The sequence below is a fragment of the Perna viridis genome, chromosome 6, assembly GCF_037379345.1.
Source record: "Perna viridis isolate PV_CMFRI_1.1 ecotype Kerala chromosome 6, ASM3737934v1, whole genome shotgun sequence".
Classification (NCBI taxonomy): domain Eukaryota; kingdom Metazoa; phylum Mollusca; class Bivalvia; order Mytilida; family Mytilidae; genus Perna; species Perna viridis.
This window is the reverse complement of record NC_142450.1, coordinates 27,191,182-27,202,575: the sequence shown is the minus strand read 5'-3', so window position 1 is coordinate 27,202,575 and position 11,394 is coordinate 27,191,182. Positions and strand designations below refer to the sequence as shown.

Genomic DNA, 11,394 nt, shown 5'->3' with positions numbered 1-11,394 from the left:
TCTCGGACCTTTTCATACGTCTCGGGACTTTTCTTTATTCAGAGAAGTAAACATCGAGGACAGACGATGTCACTGACACCGTTCCCGAAGTTTTAAAGACTACATAGCCCATGGTTTTATATTCTTTGACAAAATAGCAAAAAAGGAGTCTTATTTTGTGTGAGTCCAGATTATAGTATGAGAAAATAAGATTTATTTTACTAGTATAACGTAGCATTAAGCTGCAGATAGGCACTTCAATGTTTCAATATACCCCTACCTTCTGTAAAGTGGAGGGGAGGTGTACATTTTTTTTGTATGAAACTAGTGCCTGTGCTTTAAGCCATTTATTGAATCCAGGCAAACTGGTTCTGTATGTAGTATACTGTACACATAGGAGGTTGAAATCTTTAAACTTATATGGTTTTCTAATGTGATGGCTGATGCAGGTGTAAATGCTATACATTAATATCAGTAAATATGACATATTTGTTCACACCTAAATAAATAATATTGATATCAATAAATGAATTATCATGTCAACAAATATTAATCAATAAGTTAATAATCAATTTTGATATTAGTTACTCGAACGATTATTGAAATTTTAATACTTGTTTATTAACATGTTATAAAATCATTTATTTATATAGTGAATTGATCTCATAGATCAAATTTTGTAATTTAATTGTAACATCAACCTTTTTGACTGATTAACTCATTGAATTTTGATACTAAAACTAATTGTTAGGAATGTTATAATTTTTCTGTCTATTTAAAATAACCTCAATACCCCTGATGCACACTTAAAAATAAGTTGCTATGCAGGTTATTTAGTGTGCACCATGTAATTGAGGTTATTTTGGCATAGAAATTAAATCACAAATCACTTGTAATCAAATATTTATTAATGTCAATGAATGGGGAATACATTATATTATACACAATGTACAACTTTTATATAGCACCAATATTTATACATTACTCAAAGCGCTTTACATTAAAAATTATATTAAATACATGTATACTAAACAATACATTTGCACATATGCATACAAATACTATATGTAAAAATGATAATATTTAATAATTTTTTACCTGTTTAAATGACAGTATTTTTCAAACTAATTGTGGAGTAGAAATTAATCTTTAAATAATTATTGGCTGTTCATAAAATAGTGGTAGATCCAACTAGGAGTCATTTTCTAATTGCCAATCATCATTGACAACCCTGATCAGCTGATTGCTCATCAGAGATTGTTTCCCTGTCATAAAACTTACCCTAACCTGTTTAGACAGCTACATGTATTAACACTATTTGTCAGATTTATGACTCTTCCAATCAATGAGAGTGAAACATTAATTGAGGGGTATGAATTTGGCATTTTATAGGTTATTTAGACAAAAACAGGGTTTGGGACAAATGGTCAAAATCCAGAATGTTGGCAGGTATAGTATTAAGACCTACTGAAAAAAATCTTATTTTAAAATTAAAAGTTCAGACATAGATTAGAAAATTATATTCAAAAAATGTTAAAACAAGTATTAAATTATGATATAAAAATGATGAAAGAAAAGAATGATTTTGATAATCAATACATGTAGAGCTAATTGTTTAGAACATTAAAAATCTAGACCATAAGAAATTCAGTATGAATTGAGAATTAAATGATTAAAAGACTGTAGATATAAAAATACCGGTAAAATTCCAAAATACCATTAGAATAATAGTGTTCAAAATATATAAATACCTAGTGGAGTTTAATACTTTTAAAAAAGTTTCTGTTATTAAAGCATGAAGGAATGTCATTAATATGCCACTAAAAACAGATTAGTCTAACTGTTTCTTAAAGCATTCAAATAACTGTTCATTTTGCATACTGGATGGTAAACTGTTACAAGTCTTAGATGATACCTTGTCAAGAGGTCCTCCTTCATATATTTTCTTCCATAGTCTATGTTGACACAACATGGTATTGGCCTGTGATCATAAACTTCACAACAGCTTGCCATAGAAGACGAAGTTGAATGTCATTGATATTTTTATATGGCTTATACAGATTTTTTTTACATCCACAAGGGTTTATTTTCCTTCATAATTTAACAAAACTTTTAAGATATGAGCTATAAACATATAAACATAGCAAAGATCCTAACTTGGTATTACAGGTTAACTTCTTGTCGGACTAATCAGTGCTTCATAGGTCAAAGGTTAAACTTGTATTGATTACCATTATATGAGGACTCTGTCCTCTTTTAGAAGGAGCTTTGGATACTTTGCAGGATTCTTTTAAAGTTAACTCATGTATTTTAGAATTTTATACAGAACTTGTTGATAAAATTTAAAGTTCCTGTGATAAATGTAAAATGCATGTACTTGTAAAACCTGATTTATTTTATGTCAATTTCCAGGTTTGCATTGGATATTTTAATAAAGTCATGGTAATTGGCAATGAGATTTGATAAACGTTTCATTTATTTAGGACATTTTATTCTGTCCTTACAGTCATATGTTCTACAGGAAAAAATATGTGTCATACTCTTATTCGTAACCATTAACCTCAGAGAATGGATATGTGGGAGATCTCCCACATTTTAACTATTGTATGTGGGAGAGTTTGCATAACAAAATATTATCGTGTTAAAACTATAAAATATTTAAAAAAAAATAAATAAATAAATAAAACAAAGAAGTGGAAATTGTAACAATAATTTTTTCAACAGATATTTCATGAAAGAATGCACATTTTAGATCATGGATGTGTACTTGTTCATCTTCAAGAAGTCTTCGGGTGGGGTTTTTTTTGGTGTATGATTTATCAAAATACGTATGTTGGTGCTGGTTCATGCCTGGGACTTCTCTAGTATTTCTGAACACTACACAAAAATACATGTATAGTCTAAATGGGATGCCTTCATATCATTCAATACATCTTTAGTAACCTGTAATTATGTTTCTGGCAATTATTCATCTCGGTAATACTCTATTATTTCTACAAATAAAATTAAGATCTAGCCTTCAAATAAACTGATGTTTGAGGGACTCCCTTTTGGATGTTAAGTAATAAATTAGCTTTTATGGAATAAAACTCTTGCAGTAATATCAACGTGCTAATCATGATCCATTTAATACAAATATCATCCTATCATCAATATTTTATGATAAATGAATAGGAAGTGAAGAGCAGTGTTTTAACCAAGTAGAATTGGCAGGAAAATTCAAATTGACAATGAGGATCTAGTTTTGAAAATCTTAATATATTGATCAAGGAATTTATTTTCTTAAGCTGAAATTACTTCCATTTGAGTATAATTACATTGTTGGATAATACTCTGTTGAAATACTTTTGAATGTGATTGCAAATTGTGAACATGTTTAAAAAAAAATAGAGAAAAGGGTGAAACAGAACAAAAATTGTAAATGTGTGTGAAGATACTGTATAACTATCGAAAACAGTTTTTACATGAGAAATTTGGTAATTGATTGATATTCAGTTTATACATATTAGGAGAAAACGTACTAAATAATATGGGAAATGCAAATGTATGATTATAGTTTTATTTTATATCATGTTATCATCTAAATTTATCCATGCTACAATTTTCACAAGGATAAAAAAAACTTCGATTAAAATTCTGAATGGCAGCTATATAATGCATAAAACATCTATCAAAGTTGGAGTTTTAAGGCACCCCAAGGAGGAAATAAAGCTCAAATGTTGGTTGTGGGAAGGTTTTAAGGCACCCCAAGGAGGAAATAAAGCTCAAATGTGGGTTGTGGGAAGGTTTTAAGGCACCCCAAGGAGGAAACAAAGCTGAAATGTGGGTTGTGGGAAGGTTTTAAGGCACCCCATGGAGGAAATAAAGCTCAAATGTTGGTTGTGGGAAGGTTTTAAGGCACCCCAAGGAGGAAATAAAGCTCAAATGTGGGTTGTGGGAAGGTTTTAAGGCACCCCAAGGAGGAAACAAAGCTGAAATGTGGGTTGTGGGACGGTTTTAAGGCACCCCAAGGAGGAAATAAAGCTCAAGTGTAGGTTGTGGGAAGGTTTTAAGGCACCCCAAGGAGAAAACAAAGCTCAAATATGGGTTGTGCGAAGGTTTTAAGGCACTCCAAGGAGGAAATAAAGCTGAAATGTTGGTTGTGGGAAGGTTTTAAGGCACCCCAAGGAGGAAATAAAGCTCAAATGTGGGTTGTGGGAAGGTTTTAAGGCACACCAAGGAGGAAACAAAGCTGAAATGTGGGTTGTGGGAAGGTTTTAAGGCACCCCAAGGAGGAAAGAAAGCTCCAGTGTGGAATGTGGGAAGGTTTTAAGGCACCCCAAGCTGGAAACAAAGCTGAAATGTGGGTTGTGGGAAAGTTTTAAGGCACCCCAAGGAGGAAAGAAAGCTCCAGTGTGGAATGTGGGAAGGTTTTAAGCATCCCAAGGAGGAAATAAAGCTCAAATGTGGGTTGTGGGAAGATAAACACTTGTGACTTGTAAAACAGGCATGCATATTCTTGGAATCTATGGCAGGCCGTTATGAAATTTATTCCAGTTTATTGGTACGTGTACATGTACATGTATGTAGTAGTTTTCAAGATAAGTACAAAAATACCACTGATATTAATATTGCAAATTGTATGTATACATGCGTATATTTTATTCATATTCATAGTATGCTTGTGATGAACCCTTTGATTGGGTAATAAAATATTAATACATTCTGCTGCTTAGTATTCATGTGTTATTGAAAAAAAAAATGTTTTCTCCTTTTTTACCAGCTAGAGTTATGGAATAACTGATTGTCAAAAGCACTATGGGTTCAGATCAAAGCACACAGTTACCTGCTGGAGCCCCAGGAAGTAGTTTGAAGTCACAGAGAGATGAAGAGATACCTTACACATCATTTTCAATCAGCAAACCAATAAATGGAGGCATGTAGAGTAAAGAGTGATTTGAGTGTGTGTCTATTCTTAACATGATTTTTGGTTTTCAGAACAGTTCAACAAGCTTTTCAAATTCTACCACAATGCTGGAAGGGTTGTGATCACCACATTTTTTGCACCTGACCAAGTCAGGAATTTCTGGCTTCTGTTTGTCTTGATTTGTTTTCACTTCAAGTTTACTTTTATGTTGCTGGAGTATATAAGGCTATTATTTTGCTGTACCTGTAGACTGCTTTGGGGCCGTCTGCAGTCTGCCCTGTGGTTTAAGGATTTCCTCATCATTTATTTAAGACCCATGGGTGGCCTTGAGCTGATATTTTTCCTTACAGTGAGGTTGTTGTCTCTTTGACATATTCACCATATCTATTCTAATTATATTTAGAGTTTAAATAATAGTCTTGTTTGGTCTTGTTGTATATTGCGTTTCCCATTTAGGAGTCAATAAGATTTATTCACAATGTAAGATATGGGCCTTTTTTATTTTATAAAGTTAATAATTCGAAGCTATTTGTGATCATTCACATTTTTCTAGTGTGGATTTTTTTTTTTAGATTCCCCAAGGCAATCACCAAGGATACAAAATAAAAACAAAATAAAAGAAGAAAAAGACGCAGTTAAACAGCCCAAACATGATATAGTTGTTGTCAAAGATGGAACACAGTACATAAAGGACCCAGATCCTGAGTTGACTAAATTGAACACTATTCCAGTATTTTACCCCATAATGAGGGGGTCATTGAATGTTCCAATTAGTGCAAGAGATGGAGATATGTTGGATAAGATGGACCATCAAAAATTGCTGGATCTGTGCCTGAGATACCAGGAGCATTTGAAACAGTTGTCGGAAGCTGTTTCATTTGACCAGAATGCTCTTTGTGTCAGAATCAAAGAGGTATGAAACTGTTTAATAAACATGCTCCATTTATTACCACCTATGATTAACTTTAAGTTAATTTTCATATGCCTTTCTTTCTAGATGAGACATACAGTATATTATGGTATACTATTGCTTGTCCTTCCATCTATCCTTCATTCACACTTCCTTATACTCCAAAATTCAACTAATGTTGATGAAACTTAGGCCTTCAAAATTAGGGGTGGGCAGGCAAATTTTATTTTTTATTTCTTATAAAAAATGCTGTCAGTTTGAAAGATATTGATCTAAACTGGGGAAAAAATCAGAATGAAATTTTTTGGGGAGGATGAAAAAATTGGGTTTGGAGGGGATTAGAATCTAGGATATTTTTTATTTTTGCCTTAAAAGAACTGTTTTTTTTTCTTTTGATGTAAGCAGCCTTTTTGATTTTTTATAAATTTCCATTCTTATGGGACTTTTATAAAAATAGAGGTATTTCAAATTTTTTGGCAGGAACCAAGGATTTATATATAGCAAGGATTGGAATCTCGCGCAGTTTTACATGGTATGATAAATGTAGGTTTTCTGACCCATATGGTTTGAAAAACAAATTAAAATATCCCACAGTAAGTTGCCTACAGACTTTTTCAATGTTTTGTTTTGATCAATACCTCAATATTCAAGACCTTAATTTCTTATCAGATTTTTAACCTGGTCCCACCTTCGAAGGCATACTTCCCTCCTTATTAAAAATTCAAACTCCTTTTTCCAATCCCGATCAATCATCATAAAATTTGTTAAAAATTGATCAGAAATCGTATGAGGGTGTATACAAGGAGTTTTACAGTCATAACTTCCCTTGCATTTGTGATATCAACGTTTACACAAGCCTATGTTTTGAGCCCTGACTTCGTAGCCCCACCTTTGAGGGCAATTACCCTCCTCATTTGAAATTTAAACTCCTTTTACAAAACCTGATCTATCATCATAAAATTTATTTCAAATTGATCAGAAATGGTCCAAGGGTGTATATAAGAAATTTTGTACCTGTAGCCTCCCGTTCTTGCATGATATCAACGTTTTTATTTGACCAACTATTGATATAAAAAAATGGCGGCCAGAGTCACGCTCTCGAGAAAAGGCATTCCCTCCTAAATTAAATTTCTAACTCCTTCTTCAAAACCCAAACGATCATCATAAAAATTGTTTTAAATTGATAAAAATGGTCTGAGGGTGTATATAAGGATGTTTATAGCTGTAGCTTCCCCTGTTTTTGTGATATCAACGTTTTAAATGACCGAATTTTGACTGTATAGGCAACAAGTAGCTGTGGCTAGTATACTGAAATCTTGCCATGCGAGATATTGCGATAATTTACGAGATCTGACTTCTCCTATATTTAACTCCTTGCAAGAACTCAAAACCATTTTTACCTATTTCCATGTTGCTTTGCCTTAATGGCTGCTTGTAGGTAATCCATTTGAGGGTTAACATGAATACATTATAAACTGACCAATCATATGCTTGTTGTGAAAATTCTTAAGATGAATTATTCTGTCCATTGAGGAATGGAATCCAAATGTATTTATCAACACTTTGGCCACACAGGTTACTTAAAATTTTTCTGTTTGAAGCATATTCATTTGTACATTTATATTTTGTATCAAGTAATATATAGTGTATTATTTTAATGAAGAATTGCCTAAATGATGAGACTTAATCACATTATACTTGTTTTTTTTTTAGATTGATTGTGCAATGCATATGTTACTGAATTTGATGAATGAGAAACAGAAGAAATTCCATAAGTATGCTGAACAGTTTCAAAGGGTATCGGAGACTGTCACAACTTTGAATAAAATAAAAAATTCAATGGACAACTTAATTCCCAAAATGGAAAGTTTAAATGAGTTACTTCCCCTAAGTGATAGACTGGAACCATTTGATATTTCCTCTTCTAGTACTAGTTCAAAATGAGATCATGTTGTGAAAGTGCTAAGACCTCAAAATTTGAACAAATTACTTGTATAGATTGGGAAAATAAGAAGTAAAGAGGACAAAATAATGTGAAAAGGCAGTAAAACCATTAATTCTTCATGCTTCTTTGTTGTCTAAGCTACATGTAATTAGATGCATGTAGTGTTGTAAGATGAATTTCCAAAGATATTTCTTAAAAACCTGTAAATTTTCACATAAAGCTTTGATTATGTGATAAATTCCCAATTGGACACCTTCTTAAACATACAACCATCCCTGTTTCAATTATACCAACTTAAAATTGATTTTTTTAATTAGCAGTCTTTGTAAGAATCATGCAAAATCTGAAAAATGTGGTACACCACAAAAAAAGGCTACATATTTTTATTTTGTAATCAAGTTGTCTTATGGGTCTATATTATGAAATGTGTAATTACGCATTCCAATCTGTCTGCTCTTAGGAGATGATCAACACTGAATATCCAGTAGATTCCATTGTATTTGAGTGTTATTTAGAGAGTTATCTCCCTTAATTTTGAAATCTACAGTGCATTCTATATAAATTTTATCTCCTAAGAACAAGGGTTATATGAAAAAACTTATGTTAATTTCTGTTTACTATAGCAATTTAAACAAACAATAAAAAAAAATATATGTAGGCTTTTCACCCATGAATCACATTTTGCATGATTCTTAAATAGGGTGCTACTTAATTAATGAATAGCCTCTATTACCAGTGATAAACAAATAACCAGGCATCCTTAAAGTATGTATGCAAGATAATTGCAACTTGACATCTACACAGCCAAAAGTGCCACCTACAATAAGTATGAGAGGATTGATTCATATGATTTAATACACAAATGTGTCTTATTAATCATACCACACTTTATTCATATGATAGTCATGTGTCACACATGCCTGGCACTTTTGGCTATCACTTTTCATGACCAGCCAAGTATGAATCTGTCTGTCTGTCTTTCTAGTGTCTACTTAATCATGATTTCATTATTCTTCAAAGGTTATTTGTCAAAATAGCATTAGCAATTCTGCCAATTTATCGGATTTTTTTTTTCAAATTATATATTATTTTTTTGTGATAGTAATTATGTATGTCTTTAACTACAATGATATATAGTTTTATTTATATTAGTAGGTCATTCATCAGAATCCATCATGTACTTTGTACTAACACTCTTAGCAAGTTATACCATTTTTAACAGAGAGATTTGGGAAAATTAGCTAATAAGGGAGCAATCATTTGATTTTTATTGGTAGGGGGCTAGGATCAAATCTGAAATAAAGATGCAGGAAGATGATGTATGGTAAAAAAAAAAACCAGGATGAACTATTAGGAAAATAAAAAGGCAGGATGCAAATTGTAAAAGAAAATTCAGGATCTGGTTTGAAAAAAAAATCCAGGACATCTTAGAATAAAAAATAAATGGGCAAGGTCAGACACAGTAACACATTGAGGTATTAAGTGTTATATCTTATTTCAATTACCTCTTTGTTGTTATATAGTACATTATTTGATTAAATGTTTAAATATTGAAATAAAAATAAAAGATTGTACAATATGAAGTAGTCGTTTACTACATTGTAGAAATGTACTATGTTTAAAAACTATGCAATTACAAATAAAACCACCAACTGACAATAGTTGAAGCAAGTGCTTATATCTTTTAAGTAGCAGTCTTAGTAACAATCATGCAAATTCTGTAAAATGTGATACACCCCAAAAAAGGCTACACACTTTAAATTTTGTTATTAAGTTGCTTTATAGGCCTATATAATGAAATGTATAATCATTTATTTCAATCTGTTTGTCCTTAGGAGATAATCAACATTGAAAATCCAACAGTTTCTATTGCATTTTAGTTTCCTTTACAGGGTTATCTCCCTTCATTTTGAATTCTACAATACATTCTAGATGATTTTTATCTCCTAAGAATACATGTTATATGAAAAACCACATGATAATTTCTGTTAACTATAACATTTGAAACAAAACAACAAAAATAAAAATATGTAGGCTTTCCAACAATGTATCACATTTTTCATTATTCTTAGCTTGAGTGCTACTTAATTATTGAAGCACTATTACATGCTCTTCAGCATTGAATTTTAAAAGTTGTCCGTCTAGGACATGCCAAGTTTTTTTTATACAACCCCATTATTTTTCAGTTTTATAGTTGTATCACCTTGTCGTTGTTGGCATTCGTTACTTTCGTTTATGACTATAACTTGAGTAAAACTTAGATTTTTTTTTTAAATTTTAACAGGTTGTAACTAGGGACATGGCGGAAGGCCCTATAGATTTTTGAGATTTTTATGCCCCATCGACGTTCCTGTTACATGTATTTGAAAATCTGAATATTTTACACTGTGGGCAAAGGTAGTATACAGTCCAAAATTTGAGTGTATGCATACGTATTCATTATTTTTTTTTTCGCAGACATCATATGTACTCAACCGTAAACCGTGAAATTGTGCACAGACGTGTTTCCCGTTGAAAATATGGGGAATAAAGGTGGAAAACTTTTTGCCAAAATGTTCCTTTTGGAATTCATATAAAATAAAGAATTTTTTTTAATAGAAAATACTTATCTTTAAACGCTTTAGGGTTGCAAGGGTACAAATTTGGACCGTGCCTAAAAAAAACTTTTTTAATTTTAGGTTCGATATTGATTTTTTATTAGATTCTCTTTGAAAGTTCCTGTCTGCATTCTTTCAATCAGATTTCATGTATCTTTAAGGTTCCCGAGTTATAGGGTACAAAGGAACAGGATCATCTCATCACCCTTAAAGCAGAACTTCTTTCAGTTATGATTGAATAAGGAGTAAGAACAACTTCAATACGGGGGTTAATGTTAATTTCCGGTTTCCCTCTCGGGTTTCTTGTACAGACATAACCAGGCATTATTTGTATCTTACACTAATCGTTTAATAAACAAATATTTTTTTTATTCGCACACAATAAAATCCTGTTCGAAGTAATAAGTTAATCCTGTATCGATTGCATCAAATCCGCTTATAATTAATGTGAAAATAGGATGTGTATTGATTGAATTCGCGGAAGATAACATTACGGCAATTTGAATGAGAATGATACCAATATCAATACAAATCTTTAACTAGGTTTTTGATTTAGATAGCTCTCTTTGTAGAAATCTGCCTTACATTTTACCAATTTGTCCTACTTTATTACCACAGAACACTTTAGTCATCTTTGACACTTTCTTTCAGGCTTGAATATTAATATGTGGGCTGAGATACCCCCCCCCCCGGTGCACCCCCTCCCACTTATCAACCAAAATATGATTTTTAGGTACTCTTATACATCCCATTTACGAATCTTTTTGCCGCCAAAAATAAACTGAAGCATTTTTGTATTGTTTGGCTACTTTTTATACCTCGTTGAGGCAAAAAATCATTTTTAAGTTTTTTGATTCCACGTCTTCTTTCTACAGACCGAAGTAAACTGACATATATATGTATCATCAAGTAGCCCACTAATATCTCAGCTTTACAATGGTACCAAGAAAGTAAGTTGCGGTAAAATGAAAAAAAAATTACCCCTACCACGCCGAAAATTCGCTTAAATTGAAATATTTTGCAATGTCAAAACCCCTAGCGTATTTATGCTTCAGTA

The 11,394-nt window shown here is 31.9% G+C and overlaps 1 protein-coding gene across 1 annotated transcript; it reads left to right on the top strand.

Moving 5' to 3' along the window:
- Positions 1-10: 10 nt before the first annotated feature.
- LOC148614316 (BLOC-1-related complex subunit 5-like) lies at positions 11-9,319 on the top strand. Its single transcript, XM_088588407.1, has 4 exons — positions 11-159; positions 4,742-4,894; positions 5,458-5,798; positions 7,509-9,319. Exons 2-4 carry the CDS (start codon positions 4,777-4,779, stop codon positions 7,737-7,739), a joined length of 690 nt encoding a protein of 229 aa, XP_088444533.1. The 5' UTR covers positions 11-159; positions 4,742-4,776; the 3' UTR covers positions 7,740-9,319.
- The last annotated feature ends 2,075 nt before the right edge of the window (positions 9,320-11,394 follow it).